We start from the raw sequence: 17154 nt of genomic DNA on the forward strand, positions 1-17154 counted from the left end.
CCATGTCCATTATCCTCTCAGTTGACCCAGTATTGAATACTATAGACCGTCTCGCCGTGACTAAACGGCTAATCAATGCCCTGACCTTAAGTTATCGCGTCAAATTTCCAAGCTTGTGTATCGCAGCCTTGTTTCAGACTGTCGCTCCGGCCCAATTGATATATTACGATTATTCTGGTTGTGTCTCGCTCTCTTGTTCCACGCTCCAGCCATCTCTAGCGAAAAAATTGCCGGCGTTGCCATCAAACACCATTATTTCCCCTTTGGCAAAGCCATATATTTGTGCCTGCTGTTGAGGCTCGCGAGGCGCAGGCCAGATCTCGCGCCATGGTTGTCGTTTCGGTTCTTTAGGGGCGAGCGTGTGGGTCGAACGGGCAGCAACTTGAGAATCGGCGGCAGGGCCAGTTGTGGAGCCTGTCATTGTAGGAATCTTCGGTGGGTGGACCGTTTAGCGTAGGACTAAAGCTGGTTAGTGAATTGGAACGGAGCATTCACGATTGACGCAAGGTGAACCCTTCGCCTACAGTATGAGACATGGAATACATGCCAGTCTGTAAATTTACTCAAATGAGCGTGGAAGGTATTGGGGAGATTGCTGACAACGCGCTGCATCGTACGTGCGCCTCCAATATTTGCTTCCTCCTAGGATGGAGGCTGAGCTGGCAGTGTGCCGTGGCACAACCAATCAAAAGTGCATACGTCACGTCACCTGCATAGGAAAAGTGGGGCAAGTTATCGTTACGTTACGTGCGGAGCTTCAAACTCTCCGGCCTATGCGCATTCAATCAAATCCTAGTTGTTCCGGTCTTATGTTGAAGCCATGCCACAACACATCCTCTAATGGTTCAACGATGAGCTCATATACTCGCTTCGGGAAATCTATGTCATCCCTTCCGTCATTCATGCTGTCCCACTCGAGACAAGCTTTTACCGCCTTCTGCAACCCGATCACCACTTTACCGTCGGACTTCCTCAGCAGACGAAGGGCTGCTGTCAAGTTGGTACTATCATTCTGTGTCGAGCCATCTGTCAGGTCTTCTGTATCCCAATGATTCTCTATCAAAGTTCCATTAGTGATCTCGAGTAGTAGAACACCCAGAGACAACAGAGTAGGATTTGAATGGATTGAGAACAGATCATCCTCTTCATCGGGTCCTGTCTCTAGCCTTGTAAAGTCCATCGCAAGGAACGGCCGACTAACATCAGGATGCTGACCATTGTTCTTCCGGAAGAAAAAGATCTCGTCCTTGTTTAAGTCCGCATGCAGCCAAGGACCTTTGGAGCGGTGCATCACCGCATGCGCTAGAGTCACGGCCAATATCGACTTGTCACGAAGATCGCAGTGTTTCCAGCGTTGGTCACTTTCGAGCAAACTTCTCAGAGATGCATCCAACTGATGGCGAATCTGTAGGCGCGAACGCTTGGCCTTTTGTTGCCAGAGTATGCCATTCTGAAACAAGATTTGAAGGCTTATATTCGGGTTCTTTGCTTTTTCTAGGAGGTCGCACAACGACTCAGATTCGATGTTGCGACCAGGCAGTGCTGAATGGGAAGTGGGCGGCGCGTGGCCGCCTGCGAATCGAACATGGGGTTCACCACGATTGTTCTCACTGATTTGATCTTCTTGGCTAAAAACAGTCAGCAATGCTCAACGCCATACCGATACCGACCATAATCCTGAGACTCACCTATCAGTAACGTGGATAGTGGTTTCAGTCCAGTGAGGTGAATTTTGCCCATCGACAGGCACAGATACGATGATGCCGAGACTATCATCGGAGCCATTGCTGTTGTCGCTCGCACAACAACAATTCCATAAGCACAATTTTGCAAGATGCCGAGCGTTGCAGGAGCAAGGCCATTTACTCGCCAGTTTTCTGAATAGTTCCTCAGGGTGTCTCTTCATTCTGTTCGCGGGAGTCCTTCGCCGCGCTGCACGACTTTGATGGTCGAAGATCTCTGTTGAAGAACCCAACAAACGCTCCAGCTTCCACACACCGTCTTGTATGCGTTTCATCGCCACATTACGAGTCTTCTCGTTCCGGGTAAATCGAAACTTTTCACGGGCCGATTTCGATGCTTTGCCGGTTTCGATTCTTTCCTCGAGGCGGTGGAGCCTTTGGAGCATAGTACGCTGGGTTTCCTAAAAAGTCAGTTCGTGGGTTCTAGCTGCGATGGCATGTGCAGTATAGTACTTACGATATCGTCCTCTGTCAGCGCATTTGACTTTTCTCGCACCAGATCGTTGATGCTCTTCAGTACCCGATCCAAGATGGTCTGAAAGTCTTTTGCGCTGTGTCCAAGTGCGATCTCGATTGATTCCGCCTGAGTGATCTCTGGCTGTGCTCCGCTGAGCCTCACCCTGGCGGACTTGATATGTACTTTTTCCAAGATCATGTTGAGGAGAGTCAGCTCTCCATGCAGGTCTTGGTAAAAGTCTAGTTGTTGGTCATTGCTGATTCTGGACAAAGTCAAAGCCTTGCCCTTTCTCAAGACGGTGCGGTGATGTTCAACCAGTACGATAACGAGTGGCACAATGGCCAAAGCAAGCTCCGCACCAGACATTGTGTTACAATAGATAGACCTAAAGCCTTTGCAAGCGAGGGGAAGGCTATTATCTGAAGAAGGTCGAGTCTCTGACAGCACAGCCAACGACGGATCCGGTGAGCTGTCACGGATGAGGGCGTCATTGGGCTGACGGGCGTCTTACCCCGCGTATCTGTGATCCCGGACTACCAATACCTGCTACCTACCGCACACCATCACCGATGGATGAACCACACCAGTAACTCTACTGGCTATCGCTTCAGGTGTTCGCTCTGGAGTGTTCACCGGACGAGGCTCTGTTGTCGCTTCACTCTTTTATCCCTCCCTCACATTCTTTAATCTTCTTGAGACATCAGTCCATCCCCAAGCATGTCCCACGAGCTTCGCACGGCTGCTCAAGGATGCATCGAACAATTTAAGCTGCTGATAGAAATCAGCGCGGAGCTGTATCCTACAAGCGATGATTCCAGAAGTACCTACGGCACCAATTGGATTGAGGAGCAGTATGTAAGGTTCAAGATATGGGCTGGCAATATAGGAGCTTTTGCTGAAGGGCACGCGTCACTTGATTACCGGCTTCGTGATAGCCTCAGCACGCAGAAATTCATGCTGCAATTCCTTATCGCTCTAGCAGATTTTGTACACAGAGGTAAGTGAAATCCTCTTCACTTGTTTGTAATATCAGGCGTCGTGTTTTGGAGCCTTAGAAAGAACCAGGCTTTGTCGTGTGTGCCTAGTTCCTAACTTTATCTTTTAAGCTATCGTAAGCTTGAGACCAGAAGAAACACCCGAAGTGCTTGAACGTATTGACAGCCTCACTGGAGCGAATGGATCAGTTGGAGATGCATTACTCGATGACTCTACGTCTTCTGCAATATCGTCTTTCCAGGGATCAGAGACGAAGTCGGTTCAAGACGAACTGACCCTTGGAATTTCGGACGAAAACTCATCACCAGAGAAGAGACTGCCAGGCATAGAGAGAGCGATTGATCGTCTATTTAGACTTTCTTTACTGATCCGCCAACCTTCGAGATCATCTCAAAATGAGAAAGCCGAACGATTCATCATGAAAGACGACGATGGCAACGAATTGAACGAGTCATTCGCAGGATTCGCTCGGCAGATAGTAGATCACTGCTTTCCAGACGCTTCTGAGTTCTTACGCGCAAAATTGTCAAATGGAATAGTCATTCGTCGCAAGCGTTTCTTGTACCGAAGACGCCATCAGGAGAAACTGTTTGGCCTAGATACAACGAAAGAAACTATGCGACAAGACTCGAAGTATAGCGAGCCATTCGAAGAGACGGATGTTACAGTACGTGCTTCTAAAGTGGCAAATGAAGTCTCACCAGCAGACATATCGGCGCCAAAGGTTTTGCGATTAAGAGGTACCAACCCATCACAAACTTCCGCATCCGCACTTCAGAAGCAATACTTTCCGATCAATACAGTGTTAGAAGACACGAAATCAAACCAGACTACATCTTTCACTGCCACACCTTCGTCGAGTGCACCAGTAGAGTTGCCGCGCCCACCCAAGCCCGCTCTTGGTAGCAAGGAGTTTGAATGCCCATATTGCTGCCTCATATTGCCTATCAAAGAATCAAGAGCTTTTCACTGGAGGTATGTCATCGCCAACCCCATCAATCCACCTTCGAGGGCAGGCCCCTTCTCCCACTCGGGATTGACAATATTTCCTACGACTTGACAACTGATGGTACTATAGACGACATGTCCTAGAAGACCTTGAGCCATACACATGTCTCTTTGAAGGATGTCCAGATGATGTAAAGCTCTTCGAGGATAAAGCCTCTTGGATAGCTCACCTCCAGCGTCACCAAATCCGCTGGAGATGCACATCTAAAGCCCATTCAGAAACACTGTTTACGAGCGAAGAGGAATATTCTGGGCACATGCGAAATCAGCACGCAAAGTCTTTTACTGATTCCCAATTGCCCTTGTTAGCCAATCGTAGCAAAGTGCCAGCGACCATGATTTTCCCACAGTGCCCTCTTTGTTCTTACATTCCGAACGAAGTTGATATCAGGGGTTCAACGGGTGCAAGTCAGACGCAGAAAGACAGATTGATATCGGACCGTATCATAAAACACCTCGCGGCTCATCTGGAGTCTCTTGCCGTTAAGGCTCTACCATGGCAAGACGAAGTCGAGGAGCATGTGGAGGGCCACTCGCAAACAGGCAAAGCCGACGAATTCACTGTACAGAGCGAGAATGGCTCTCGAGTTCTATCTTCAGATGATGCAGCAGGCTTACAATTCTCCGAGGATCCCTATGGCAATATCTCAATCGAATGGCCGACCAGAAGTGGAGACACAACACCACTTCTCGACTCGTCCTACGAGGAAGACTGGAGTTTCATCGAACGGCAACCTTACTTCGGGCATGATAGAGATGAGACCCTGCAACCTCTTCTACAGCGTCTCTTTCTTGAAGATTCCACGACCAATGCGTTTTCTGGACCATCACTTCCTGCTTACCAGGTACCTGTAACCCCTGATAGGAATTTCTACGGCCGGGATTACGCGCTGAATGCAATGGAGAAAGCCTTATGCATGGCTATCGACGATGAGTCGACGGACAATAAGCCAATAAGTTGGCCAAGATGCTATGCCTTGTATGGTCCTGGAGGTATGGGAAAAACACAAATCGCAGCAAATTTTGCGTCCAAGCATAGAAACGAGTTCGATGCTGTTCTATGGGTTCAAGCAGAAGACGTCGGAAAGATTGCACAAGACTACAAGGATCTGGCAATCGGCTTAGGCTTGGTAGAGGCTGATTCCCGAAATGCAATGGACCTCGATTACACCAAGGACGTGTTGAAGCGATGGCTCGTCAATCCCCGGAAGGATAGATCTCAAGAAGGCGAGAAAAACCCGGAACTGGCTTCTTGGCTATTGGTGTTCGATGGTGTAGAGGATGGCGATGTTCTGAATGGATTCTGGCCATACAATGGACCAGGTTCTGTGCTCATTACCAGTCGCAACCCGTACTCATGGTCAGCATCTCTCGAGCTGAAGCCCTTCAGCCTATCCGAAGCCACGAACTATTTGTTCCGTGTAACTGGAAAAGAACCAGTTCCTGGTCCCGAAATGGCAGCTGCAACCACAATCGCCAATCGTCTGGGCGGTCTACCGCTGGCCCTTAGCCAAATGGGCTCCATTGTCGCCTCAAAGGATATCTCATTCACGGATTTTCTTTACTCTTTCGAGGAGCATGAGGGCTCACAAGCCTTCTTCGACTGGCAAACTCCGGATAAGTTGCGCTCTCCCAGTAACTATCAATCCAATGTCGCATCAGTGTGGGCATTCGACCGCCTTGGGAAAGGTTCAACACTTATCAATATCGTCTCTATGCTCGACCCTGATTCAATCCCAGAATCGGTCTTCACTTCGCCAGTAGAAGAAGACGATTCTGTTTTGGTGCAGTTTGTTAAGACCAACTATGTTGCAGCACGTACGGAGTTGCTCGCGCGATCTCTTATTACCGGCAACAAAGGCAAACAAACCTTGTCAGTACACAGGCTTGTACAAGATGTAGCTCGAGCTAGATTACGCCAGTCTGAGATGAGGTGTCACTTCCTGGCCTGCGTCGAGTTGATCAATGATAGATGGACTTTCCAAGAGCTCACTTGGAGACATGGCATCGCTCGATGGGAAACTTGTGAGGAGCTGTTCCCTCATGTTCAGCGCCTTAAAACCATGTATCCATCAATAACACCATCTCCGGACTCATTTGACGACTACGAGTTCGCCAGACTACTCATAGATAGTGGTTGGTATCAACACGAACGTGGGCAGTCTCTTGAAGCGGTGTATTCCAACAACATGGCTCAGTCAATATGCGAATCCCTCAAGCTTCGCTTACTGGAGCATCCTGAATTTGCGCAGAACAGTTCTGTGACACTTTCAAAGTTGAACTATTCACTTCTCGAGATAGCACACAACAGAGGATGCATAGCCCTTGAGATCAACGAGCCAAACGACGCCCTACGGTATCTCACAATGTTCAATCAGGAGATGGTCAAGGAAAGCTTAAAGAAAGACCCTGAGGATATGCGTCTCGCTATCTCTTGGAATGAGTTGGGAAACGCGCACATGCTTAATCGTGATTGGAAGAAGGGGGAAGAATGTTTCCTCAAGTCTATCGAGGAGATGCGCAAATATCATAAGTTTAGTGAGACCATGATCTCGCTACCCGTGAGTACTATCCGTATGCAATATATGTAACAAGCGTTGACTTTGTTGCAGCTGGCTAACCTGGGTCTGGCGTACTGGCTACAAGGAAACAGCGAGCTAGCTTCAATCACACTCAAAAAGGGATTGAAAGATCGCGAAGATGAGTTCGGCAAGGAAGACCGGGTATCCTTCATCACAGGCCGCTTCCTTCACGCCTTGGGGAATGTCGAATCCAGTCTAGACTACCATCGCCGTGCACTCATGCATTACAAGTTGACCCTTGGAAACCGTCATCACCGTACTGCCGACGTCTTCGTCAAAGTTGCAGAACACAACATCAAACTTGGACATTACGACATGGCACTCGCTCTCCTCAATCATGCTCTTGGCGCATTTTCCATTTCTCATACCTACATCCCGGAGAAGATGCGAGCGTGCTGGATGCGGTCCAAAGCGTTGAGTGCGCTTGGAAAGACAAAGGAAGCAGAAAGCGAATTGGCAAATTGCTATCAGGTCTACGTCAGATTACGAAGCAAGCGCGAAGGCGACGGACCAAAGATCAAAGACGGGCCGAGCGCGCTTGATGATGAGGACATCGATGATCTTATAGTATTCTGGTCTAAGTGAAGATACAAAATGAAGTCTTAGATAACGAACTATTGTTGTCAGCACGAAAAGAACTTAAGCAAGAATGATGCCGTTATCCATCTACAAAATTCCAGGCCTTGAACCGATAAATCTGGCAGGAGCTTGGCGGTGGAGCGATACCAGTCAGCTATGCATTGCCCAAAAAGCTATTCCGATAGTGTTTTGTCTGTTTAGAGCTGTATCATTCTTAATATCCAGATTATAGCGGCTAAATGTGTCAAGTTCCCGATTCTTCCGTAGGCATAGCGCAGCACCACCACCATTTATATCTCCATCACTGCCGCTTGCACTTCGATCATAATACATCGTACATTAAACAGCAAACTTCGATCTTGCCCTTAATCTCGCGCCGTATACCCAGATCAAATACATCCCGATCTAGATCGAGTCAGCCCGCATTCGCTGCATCACTGTTCCGACCAAACTTACTATACCCATCACGCTCAAACCGCCCAGAAGACTGATGCCCTTTCCTATACCCAAGTTGATGTACATGGGGCGGGAGAAAAGCACGGACCCGAAAGCAAAGCCCGAGCGACAAAAGTCATTGCCTGCAAAGAGAGACGCGGCGTATGTTGGGTAGGACATGGGTACATACGCTATATAGGGGTCAGTAAAGTGAATAGGTAACGGGAAGTCCAGGGACAAGTTACAAAAGACAGCCTGGAAGATTATGAAAACGCTGGTCGAGTATATCGTGATACCGATGGCTGTAGCGATCCAGTGTACGGAGTGGCGAGCCGTCCAGCCTACGCGTATCAGCATTAATGCCCACTTTGTCTCACCGAAATTGCCGTCTGAAACTTACCAAAAAGGAACAATCCAACCGGCACACCAAAACTGGCGAATATTGCTGGCACAAGTCTGTGTTCCTGTGGCCTCATCCCTCTCTTCAAAATATCCGGTGTAAGATAGAACTTCAGATATGAAAAGTAAATCGTAATCGAAATGAAACACCCCACAATAATTGCTAAGAAGACTATCGTCATCTCGCCAACATTGAATCCATATATCTCAAGATACACCAAGGGGAAAACTTCAAAGAAGGAATAGTATATACCATAGGTTAAAGCGGAGTAGACGTTGATGAAGAAGAGAGCAGGGTCTTTTACGCAAATCTCCAAGGGCTTGATGATAGCATCTGCGAGTATGGCGGAGAACTTGATGCCTTTGCGATCGATCTCTGTCTGCGTATGGATGTTTGGGTTGCCTGTTAGTGCACGAAGGCGAGCAGAGCGATGCAGCAAGATGGTAGTAGGTTGTGTTTCCGGCAAGAAGAAGAAGAATAGGAGGAATACTGGGGCGGCCATCCATAGGAGTTCCCACTGTGACCTACGGATATATAATCAGCATGAGACAACACGCAATGCATACAACGAATTGTAGAAGAAAAGAGACGTACCAGCGCCAATTCTCGGCATACACAGAAAACCCGGACAGAAGAGGTCCAAGTGCTGGTCCTGCAAACGCGGCCGCCGTCCAGAAAGCAAGGCCATATGGCAACTGCAGTAGAGCATATAGATCCTGCATACTTGCTCCGCCGTTCGCTAAACACGGACTTCCAAAGAAACCTAGCAAGAAACGGAGGACGAGGAGACCGCCGAGGTTGTCCACCAGTGCCGCAGGTAGAGTCAGGATGGTGAAGAGAGCGAAGGTAGTGATGTAAGGTATGTTCCTGCCGAGCTGCGGAACTAGGAGAGCTGTCAGTCAAGATTCATCTTCGTGATGGCAGTGACCTATCTGGAGAGGAATAGGTGGAGACGTATGGATATGCTCTTACCTTCACTCAGCGGCGCAAACAACAACGGTCCAATTCCGTAACCTGTAGATACGTTGTCAGCCTCATCATACCGTAAAACAATATCAACAGATACGAAGACGTAAGGACTTACCCAAAACATACAACGCTAGTCCCAAACTCGCCTTGAAAGCACCCACTCCAAACCTCTCCATAACCAACATCTGACTACTAACATAGATCGAGCTCCCTGCATACACGATAAACGTATACAGACAGATCAAAAACGCCGTCCAAGCCTTCTTCCCCCGAGACCAGTTGTGAGGGTTCGCTGGATCGGTAGTGGTGTACCATTCTGCTAATATAAGACCGTCGGCTGTCTTTGTGGGGGCGATAGCATGAGGTGCTGAGCGCGTGCCATGGAGTGAGAGAGTTGCTTCGAGACGTTCGGCTTCAAGGCGTTCAGGGCTGAAGGGGAGAGTATGCGAAGCGATTGTCGCTGCTGGGACACCAAGTTCTTCGTGATCTGTCGAGGTTGAGTTACGCGAGTGGTCTTTCTCAATATCTTCTGTTCGAGAGGGGAGCTTCTCTAGGTCGTCTGGAAGGGGAGCGTCAGTGGTCTGGTCCGGGTTTGGCTGGCTGATGGCGGTTGCGGAGTTGTTGGGGTGCGCTTGAGTCGTCGAGCCCGAGGCTCTGGTATTTCTTTCAGTGTAGGCAGCAGGAATTTCAAAGCCAGGTAACTCTTCTGGGTACTTGAAGACGCGGTTACGTGTTGCGTAACGAACGAGCTGACCAAACGGTGCATCGCGCACTATTTCCTTCAGGGTCTCCATACTGTCAGAATGCTAGCGGGTGAATTTCAAGCGGAAAAAATGATTATCAGGAGATCTATTCGAATATCTAGGCGCACCAATACTATTATATTGACAGGTCCTACTTCCAGCCTGATCGCCGAGGGCTCCTGCAAGGGATGATCCCCTTGCTCCCAGCAATTTCACATGAATCACTCGCATAAAAACGCCCTTCTGATTGTCAGCAAAAGCCATTAGATATCAATGAATGGGTGTCATGATTTCATAGAATGTTCGATAAGGTAAGTGTGAGGAAACGCCGGAAAAGGCGTGTCAGATCCGGAAGAAGCTTACTTTCGGCCACGTGGTTGGTACACTTGAGGCAGCCACGCAGCCAGCGAAGTATATATCGCTTTTCGTTGACCGATCGGAACCAGGTGTTGGATTATGGTAGGTTAGCTGGGCAGGCCGGACTTCCCAGCCTCTGGCTTGAATTAGTGATCGGTGGTCACCAACGGATTACGCATTCGGTCAGCTTCAAGCATCCGCCAAGATCCGATACAACATCTCCGGTACCACATCTCCGAGTGCCGGCATGCACTTGCTGACGAGCACTGCTGACTGAAACTTGTCGTATCTGCGCAAGTTTAGGCAAACCACGACTTACGGATCTTTGGTACGTCAACATGTCGATTATGCGGCGCAAAAGAAGCCAATTAGACTTAACTATGTGTACACTAAGAGCAGGCAACCACCCATAGGCTCTGGTATACGCCGAGACAAGGAAACAAAAAGGAAATATGCTTGCGCCCTGATGAGAAGCGGGTCTCGATCGCTTACTTTTTTCTTTCCAAACCCCGTCTAAATTTCATCCCTCTCATCCATCCGCCCTGTTCATCCTCTGAGCCCTATGTACAAGGAAAATAAGTGCGCGATCGTACGTTCGAAGCAGGGATCCCTATTCGGCAGCTGTTTTAGACTTCGCTTCGTAAGCCGTCTTCGCGGTACTGGTCAAGGTCTCTAGTTCTCCGCTTGTTTCGCACATGGACCGGAAGGAACCGTCTTGTTTCCGAACAAGATCATATGGATGACCATATTCGATGACCTCACCCTTATCCAAAACAAGTACCTTGTCGTAGTCGATGATCGTTTGGAGACGATGAGCGATAGTGATAGTAGTGTTCTTGATCTGACGGATGGTCTCCTGAATCTTTGCATCGGTTGCGTAATCGATAGAAGCCGTGGCTTCGTCCATCAGCAGCACCTTGGGTGCCTTGAGTAGCGCTCGAGCAAGACAAAGCAGTTGCCTTTGACCTTGCGACAGGTTGGAACCGGACTCTGATACTGGGGAGTTCAGGTTCTTGAAAGGGTTCTTGTTCTCGGCCTCCATCGCAGCTTGTGCCGCAACATCGTCCTGGTCTGCGGGACGCCCGTCGGGCATCACTAAGACGGTGTCTTCCTGTGTCTCGCCACGCTCCCAGTCGCGGTTTGCGAGAATGGATCCGGGATTGGTAGTAGCGGCTGAGTAGCTGGCATTGACATCTGCAGTCACGGCGCCTGATGTAGGGACAGGGATTTGGACAGCGCGGGGTGGGGAGGCGGCTCCGGTAGGTGTCACAGTGCCAGATGCCGGACGTGATAGCGTTGAGATAAGGTTGACTTCGCGTAGTGCAGTGTAAATCTCCTCGTCAGTAAAGATTGAGAAAGGATCAAGATTGCTTCGGATAGTGCCCGTGAATAAGGTCGGATCTGTTGGATGTTAGCACTTGCTGAATCTTGATAGAACCTACATTTGCTTACCTTGCGGTACCATGACGACATTCTCCCGCAGATCATGCAGGCCAATTGTACCAACATCGATGTCATCAATCAAGATCTTGCCCTTTTCAGCCTCCAATGCTCGGAACAATGCAAGAGCCATTGAACTTTTACCAGCACCTGTCCTGCCCACTACACCGACCTTCTCTCCTGGAAGGATTTTGAAGGTCAAGTCCTTCAGGACAAGGTCGAAGTCGGTCCTGTATCGCGTACTGTAGTTGATAAACTCTACGGATCCCTTGCTTGGCCAGTTGGAAGGTGGGCGGGTCTCTGGGATGACAGAGGGAGCCTCTTGGTCAACATCGAGGTACTCCTTGACACGCTCGACCGAGTTCATGTTCTGCTCGTTGGCGGAGTAGAGACGAACAAACCACAAGACATTCTCAGTGAAGGTGACAGCGTAGGTGAGTGCGAGACCAGCAGCACCTGCATCGATGCGCCCAACGCTGAGCACAACGAAGGCTCCGGAGAAGAAGGCAACCATAGCACCAACAACATCCACTCTGAACGCAAGCCATCTGTTAGCTGCCCAGAGATAGATGAAAGGTCGATGTTGGGTGTTAATCTTGTTCAAGTTCTCGCGAATGAAGCGGCGCTCATCGCCGTAAGCTCTGATGGTCGTCATACCAGATAGAGTTTCACCAAATTGCTGATACAGCGGGCTTCGATGTACGGACTCTAATCGCTTCAAGTCGCGTGATGAGTTGATATAGAAACGACCGATGAGGAAGTAAAGTATCGAAATGAAGAAAGCCGCAATCAGAAAAGCAGGTGTGATGACCGAGATAAGGATGACGATCGTGATGATAGAAGCGAAGCAATGTACAACACCAATAGCGACAGGCGCCACCTCTTGATCGACAGATTCGATATCCTTGGAGAATCTGTTCATGAGTTGACCGAGCGGGGTCTGATCGAAGAAGCGGAATTTGGCGTGCGTAACTTTCTGAATGAGGCGTTCGTGTATGCGTTTGGATGCAGCTAGAGAACCACCGAACAGGAAGCCTTCTCGTAAGAATGTGATAAACATGAAGATGAGTCCAAGAACGGCATAGATACCCAAGAAGTACGCCGAGTTAACATCCGGGTTCGAAGCGCTGAAAGTGGTTTGCATAGTGTTGTAGGCATACGACTGCTGCTCCGGTTGGGCTGCAAAGAAAGGAATGTTCCAGCTGCAGGTGCCGCTGTTCATACATGTGCCCATACCGCTCAGAGTCGGCGCGTGTGTGACTGGAGTCTGGTGGTGTGTACCCATGACAGCATAACCCTTTTCTGCGTATGCGTTTGCCCACGTGCGGATCCAGAGATTAGTAGACACCGAGGAGATTTGTGCAGCTACGAAAGCGATAGTAGCACCAAGCCAGTAGTACCACGGACCCATAGCCCGCAGATACATTGTGATGATACTGAGCTTGACACCACCCTCTGCCTTCTTTTCCTCCTGGCTGTTGCTGACGGTTGTCTTCTTAGCGTCCGGCTTGCCATTCATGGTGACATTGGCGGATCCGTTGGCGTGATTAGCATCACCGTTCGCTCCTTCGCCTGCATCCGAGGAAGGTTCTTGAGAAGGAGGCTTGGAAGCACCTCGTGAAGCGGGCCGTGATTTTGTGAGATCTTCTGTGAGCTTTCCGGAGGTGATGACTTCGTCTGCTGTTCCTTGTGCGACTATCCGGCCGTTCTCAAGTACGACGGCGAACTCTGCATGTGGCAGACAGAGACTGACGTTATGTGTGACCAGGATACAAGTTCGGTTGGCCATGAGCGGTCCATGAAGTGCGTAGTGAAAGATCCATTTGGCGGTGTGGGCATCGACAGCGCTCAAGACATCATCGAGAAGAACATGACGGGCCTTGCTGTACAGTGCACGAGCCAGCGAGATACGTTGCTTTTGACCTCCAGATAGCGTTACACCTTTCTCTCCTACTATCGTCTCGTCACCATTGTCGAGTATCTCGAGATCTCGCTTCAGAGAGCATGCCTCAATGACATCTTGGTAGCGCTTTTGATCGAAATGGCTAGCGAATACGATATTGTCCTTGACTGTACCATTCACAAGCCAAGCTTGCTGAGCGCAGTAAGCGATACTGTCAGTGAGTCCTGTATCAGGATCGGGAGTCATGTCTTCCCGGCTGAGTCCACCTGGTAAGTAGACGCTTCCCTTGAGTTTCGTCATCTCACCAAGCAAGCCCATCAGCAATGATGTCTTTCCAGACCCAGTGGGTCCAACGACAACGTTCAGCTTGCCCACGCGGAAAGTTAAGTTGAGATCCATAAGCTTGAAGGCATCAGCTGAAGCCTGGTCCGCCATGTCGGTTCCGCCCCAGCTGAATGTACCATTCTCGAATCCAATGATGGCCTGGCCATCTTCGTCTTTCTTCTGAGTGATAAGCTGCGCGTACTTTTCGGTCTCAGGTTCCGAAAGATACTCCTCGATACGATCTACTGAAACCTTGGATTCTTGAACATGAGCAACCATGTCTGCGAGTTGGTCCAGCGGGATCCTAAGGATCTGGAATAATGAGAGAGCAGTAAAAGCGACAGACGGGATAAGTGCTTTATGTTCGACGTTCGTGTAGACTAAGAAAGATAAGAACGTGATTAAGACTGGTGAGCCCGACCATATCGTAGCTGCCACCGCCCACAGAATATAGCGCCGTCGCAGATGCTTGAGCTCAGTGTATCGCTTCTCGTTAACCAGTCCGATGAAACGCTGTTCCCAAGCAAAGAACTTAATGATTCGGATATTGGTAAGAACCTCGTTTGTAGTGTGGATACGAGCATCGGTAGCCGCAAGAATGAGCTTCTGGATCTTGGAAAATTGTCGCGCGACATACATGTTGATAGGAAGCAGGAAGACCATCATACCGATACCGGCAATCGAGCTGTAGCCCAGGATGCGGTAAAGTAAGAAGACAGCCACAACGACTTGGACGGGAGTGTTCGCCCAGAGAAAATGGAGATAGGCGCAGATTTCGCTGACCTTGAAAGCGTCAACAGCCATGAGGTTGATGATGGCGCCGGTTGTGACCTGAGCGTCAGATACTGGCTTCGTGGCGTCTTCTTCTTTGGCGGCTCCATTCACCTTCTTCTTGTTCTTGCCGAAAGTGAACATGCGCTTCAATCCCTTTGGCTCTTCGTCTTGCTCCTGTTTCTTCTTATCCTCGCCCAACGTCTTCTCAGTAGTAGCTGCTGCTCGACGCTTGAGTGCTTTGGCATAAATTTCTCCAATGATGACGGCGCGTAGACGAATGCAAATCTTTCGACCGAGCCATAGCGCTTGACCATCTGCAAGTGCGGACAAACTGCCAGAGACGAAAAGCAGGATGACGTAGAACCATGCGGCGTTGGCGGGTGTCAAGTCGGGCTTCTCAACGTACTCCAAGATAACCTTCAAAAGTAGTGTCGGGGCGAAAGTAAGGAAACCAGAAATGGCGGCCCAACCTGCCTGGATGAGTAGGCCTCGTTTGAAGTGCTTTAGAAGATGGTAGGCCAAGCCAGAGGTTTTCTTGACTTGACGGTAGTTCGCGATGACCGCTGCGGCCTTGTCCTTGGAAGGGAGGTTCCAGACATCGGTAAGCTCATATGTCTTTTTGTATCCAGTCCAAACGATTGGGTCCACCCAGCTGAAAGTAGCAAGGGAGAAAACACTAGCGACAGGCTCCCGGGCAGGCGCGATGTCGCCCTCATACTCCAATTCTACTGCCTTGTTGCCTTTTCTAGAGCACAGAGAGATGAGAAACAGTAGCGAAACGAGGGCGAAATCGCCAATCATAAGCTTCTGGTGCAAAGGCGATCGCGGATGGATAATGGCTGATCGGAACAGGAGGACGCTAAAGACCCATTGGAAGCCGTAGATGAAGGCAGTGTGGTACCAGAGATGGGGGAACGAGAACCTGCTCGTGCTAGAGAGGAGCAGTCGCAGGGACGCTAGAGTGGCGATGTAGGCCCAAATAGCGACATTGGCAATGGCAGCGAGTTTGCCGTGCTTGCCCCACACATTGGTCAACAGCACAGTGACATGAAGTCCAAGCTGTGCCAGGACCGCCAGCTCTTCGAGGATAACGACCGTAAGTTCCCCGCGAGGTTTATCTACAGCCATGGTGGATACCGTGTTGACTGCTTGGAGCGCAAGGTCTTCATTCCGCTCCAGTTCGTCGTCGGCCTCGCTGTCGGCTTCGTCGCCATCGTAGTGGCGACTTCGGTAGGACCAGACATTGCCGGGATCTTCGAGGACGCTGTAGGCGTGGTAGTACTTGGACGCGGTGGCGGCGAAGTAGAGTTGGACCAGTAGGTAAGCGACGGATACTCCGCATACGATGAGAGGGAACAATGTTTGGAGATAGCTGTGACGTGTTAGCCCTCAGAGTCGTTGGTGATGGCGCATCGCCAATCGGACGGCTGCAGTGGCATCTGAGACAGCGCGTGGGATAGCGCAAGCCAAAAAGAAGCACCTACTCTTGCTCGAAACACCTGGAAAAGTCGTCTCTGCCCCAGAGCGGGCCTCGACAGTGGGCGAACATGCTGTCTGCCGCTGCGAGTTGTACGAGACCTGTTGTGACCTGTGGTGGTGTTCAAACCCTCCAGCACTCGCACTCGTTATTGACGGCTGTTGAGGCGCATTGGGACCTGAAGAGGGGCCGGGGAGTGTATTCGCGCCTTCTGCTCGATTGCGCCGAAGTAAACAAACGTTCGGCAGGGGCCTCCAGGCAGGTGCGTCCAGGATACGGTGGTTTGCGAGGGAAGATGCTGCTTCTTCGCTTTGCGCTCCTAGTTGCCGCAAGAGCCTTTCCAGATCCGCACTGACGTTCACGCGCGTGCGCGAATCGACGAATGATGTAATTAGAGATTCCAGCCGATGTGCAACCGAGGCCGGGCTGATCTGATTAGATAGCGGACGATCAGATAACTGCTGCTCTGTGGACGACGGGTGCAACGGAGCACACTTTCACCAAGCACAAACTCCTCTTTCGAAACGTTACTGTGCTTGCTCGCGGAATGGAGGGTAGTCTTGACAGGAGAGCTAGATCGTCACGACATATAGTTTGACAGGGTATGTCTCCGCTTGACTCAAGGCGACATGGTTGTGCAGCACACGCATCCGCTGCGCATGTGTCACGGAGCAAGCAATGCATCCATTTCACGGCTTTTTCGCGCTTTACCGCCCTGCAGCTTCACACTACACAGTCACAGCAATGTCCTGACCGCCTCCTCAGACCTCTAAAGCGTCGTGTTATTGAATCAGAATGAGTCGTTAATGTCCCCGAGGGCGAAAGAGCCGGTCAAAGGGCGCAGACTGAGACTAGCTGTGAATCTCCCGCTTTCCATGTTGGGCCATGGTTCATGTCGCCCGTGCAACTAGGTCTTGTGCACGCTGGGCAATGCCCATATGCCAACGGCGTCTTACTATGTACTTTGC

At 50.1% G+C, this 17154-nt stretch overlaps 4 protein-coding genes across 4 annotated transcripts; 1 reads left to right on the forward strand and 3 right to left on the reverse strand.

Moving 5' to 3' along the window:
* Window positions 1-169: 169 nt before the first annotated feature.
* GT037_010526 (uncharacterized protein) lies at window positions 170-2565 on the reverse strand (the record flags this gene model as incomplete). Its single annotated transcript, XM_038935573.1, has 4 exons — window positions 170-430; window positions 932-1628; window positions 1689-2143; window positions 2200-2565. The coding sequence occupies 4 exons, from the start codon at window positions 2563-2565 to the stop codon at window positions 170-172; spliced, it is 1779 nt and encodes a 592-aa protein (XP_038781823.1).
* Window positions 2566-2916: 351 nt separating this feature from the next.
* GT037_010527 (uncharacterized protein) lies at window positions 2917-7370 on the forward strand (the record flags this gene model as incomplete). Its single annotated transcript, XM_038935574.1, has 4 exons — window positions 2917-3196; window positions 3306-4170; window positions 4274-6764; window positions 6816-7370. The coding sequence occupies 4 exons, from the start codon at window positions 2917-2919 to the stop codon at window positions 7368-7370; spliced, it is 4191 nt and encodes a 1396-aa protein (XP_038781824.1).
* Window positions 7371-7686: 316 nt separating this feature from the next.
* On the reverse strand, window positions 7687-9962 carry GT037_010528 (uncharacterized protein; the record flags this gene model as incomplete). Its single annotated transcript, XM_038935575.1, has 7 exons — window positions 7687-7769; window positions 7817-7990; window positions 8045-8140; window positions 8200-8723; window positions 8794-9082; window positions 9172-9213; window positions 9284-9962. 7 exons carry the CDS (start codon window positions 9960-9962, stop codon window positions 7687-7689), a joined length of 1887 nt encoding a protein of 628 aa, XP_038781825.1.
* Window positions 9963-10878: 916 nt separating this feature from the next.
* GT037_010529 (uncharacterized protein) lies at window positions 10879-16258 on the reverse strand (the record flags this gene model as incomplete). Its single annotated transcript, XM_038935576.1, has 3 exons — window positions 10879-11669; window positions 11721-16081; window positions 16194-16258. 3 exons carry the CDS (start codon window positions 16256-16258, stop codon window positions 10879-10881), a joined length of 5217 nt encoding a protein of 1738 aa, XP_038781826.1.
* Between the last annotated feature and the right edge of the window lie 896 nt (window positions 16259-17154).

The sequence above is a fragment of the Alternaria burnsii genome, assembly GCF_013036055.1.
Source record: "Alternaria burnsii strain CBS107.38 chromosome Unknown 756, whole genome shotgun sequence".
Lineage (NCBI taxonomy): Eukaryota > Fungi > Ascomycota > Dothideomycetes > Pleosporales > Pleosporaceae > Alternaria > Alternaria burnsii.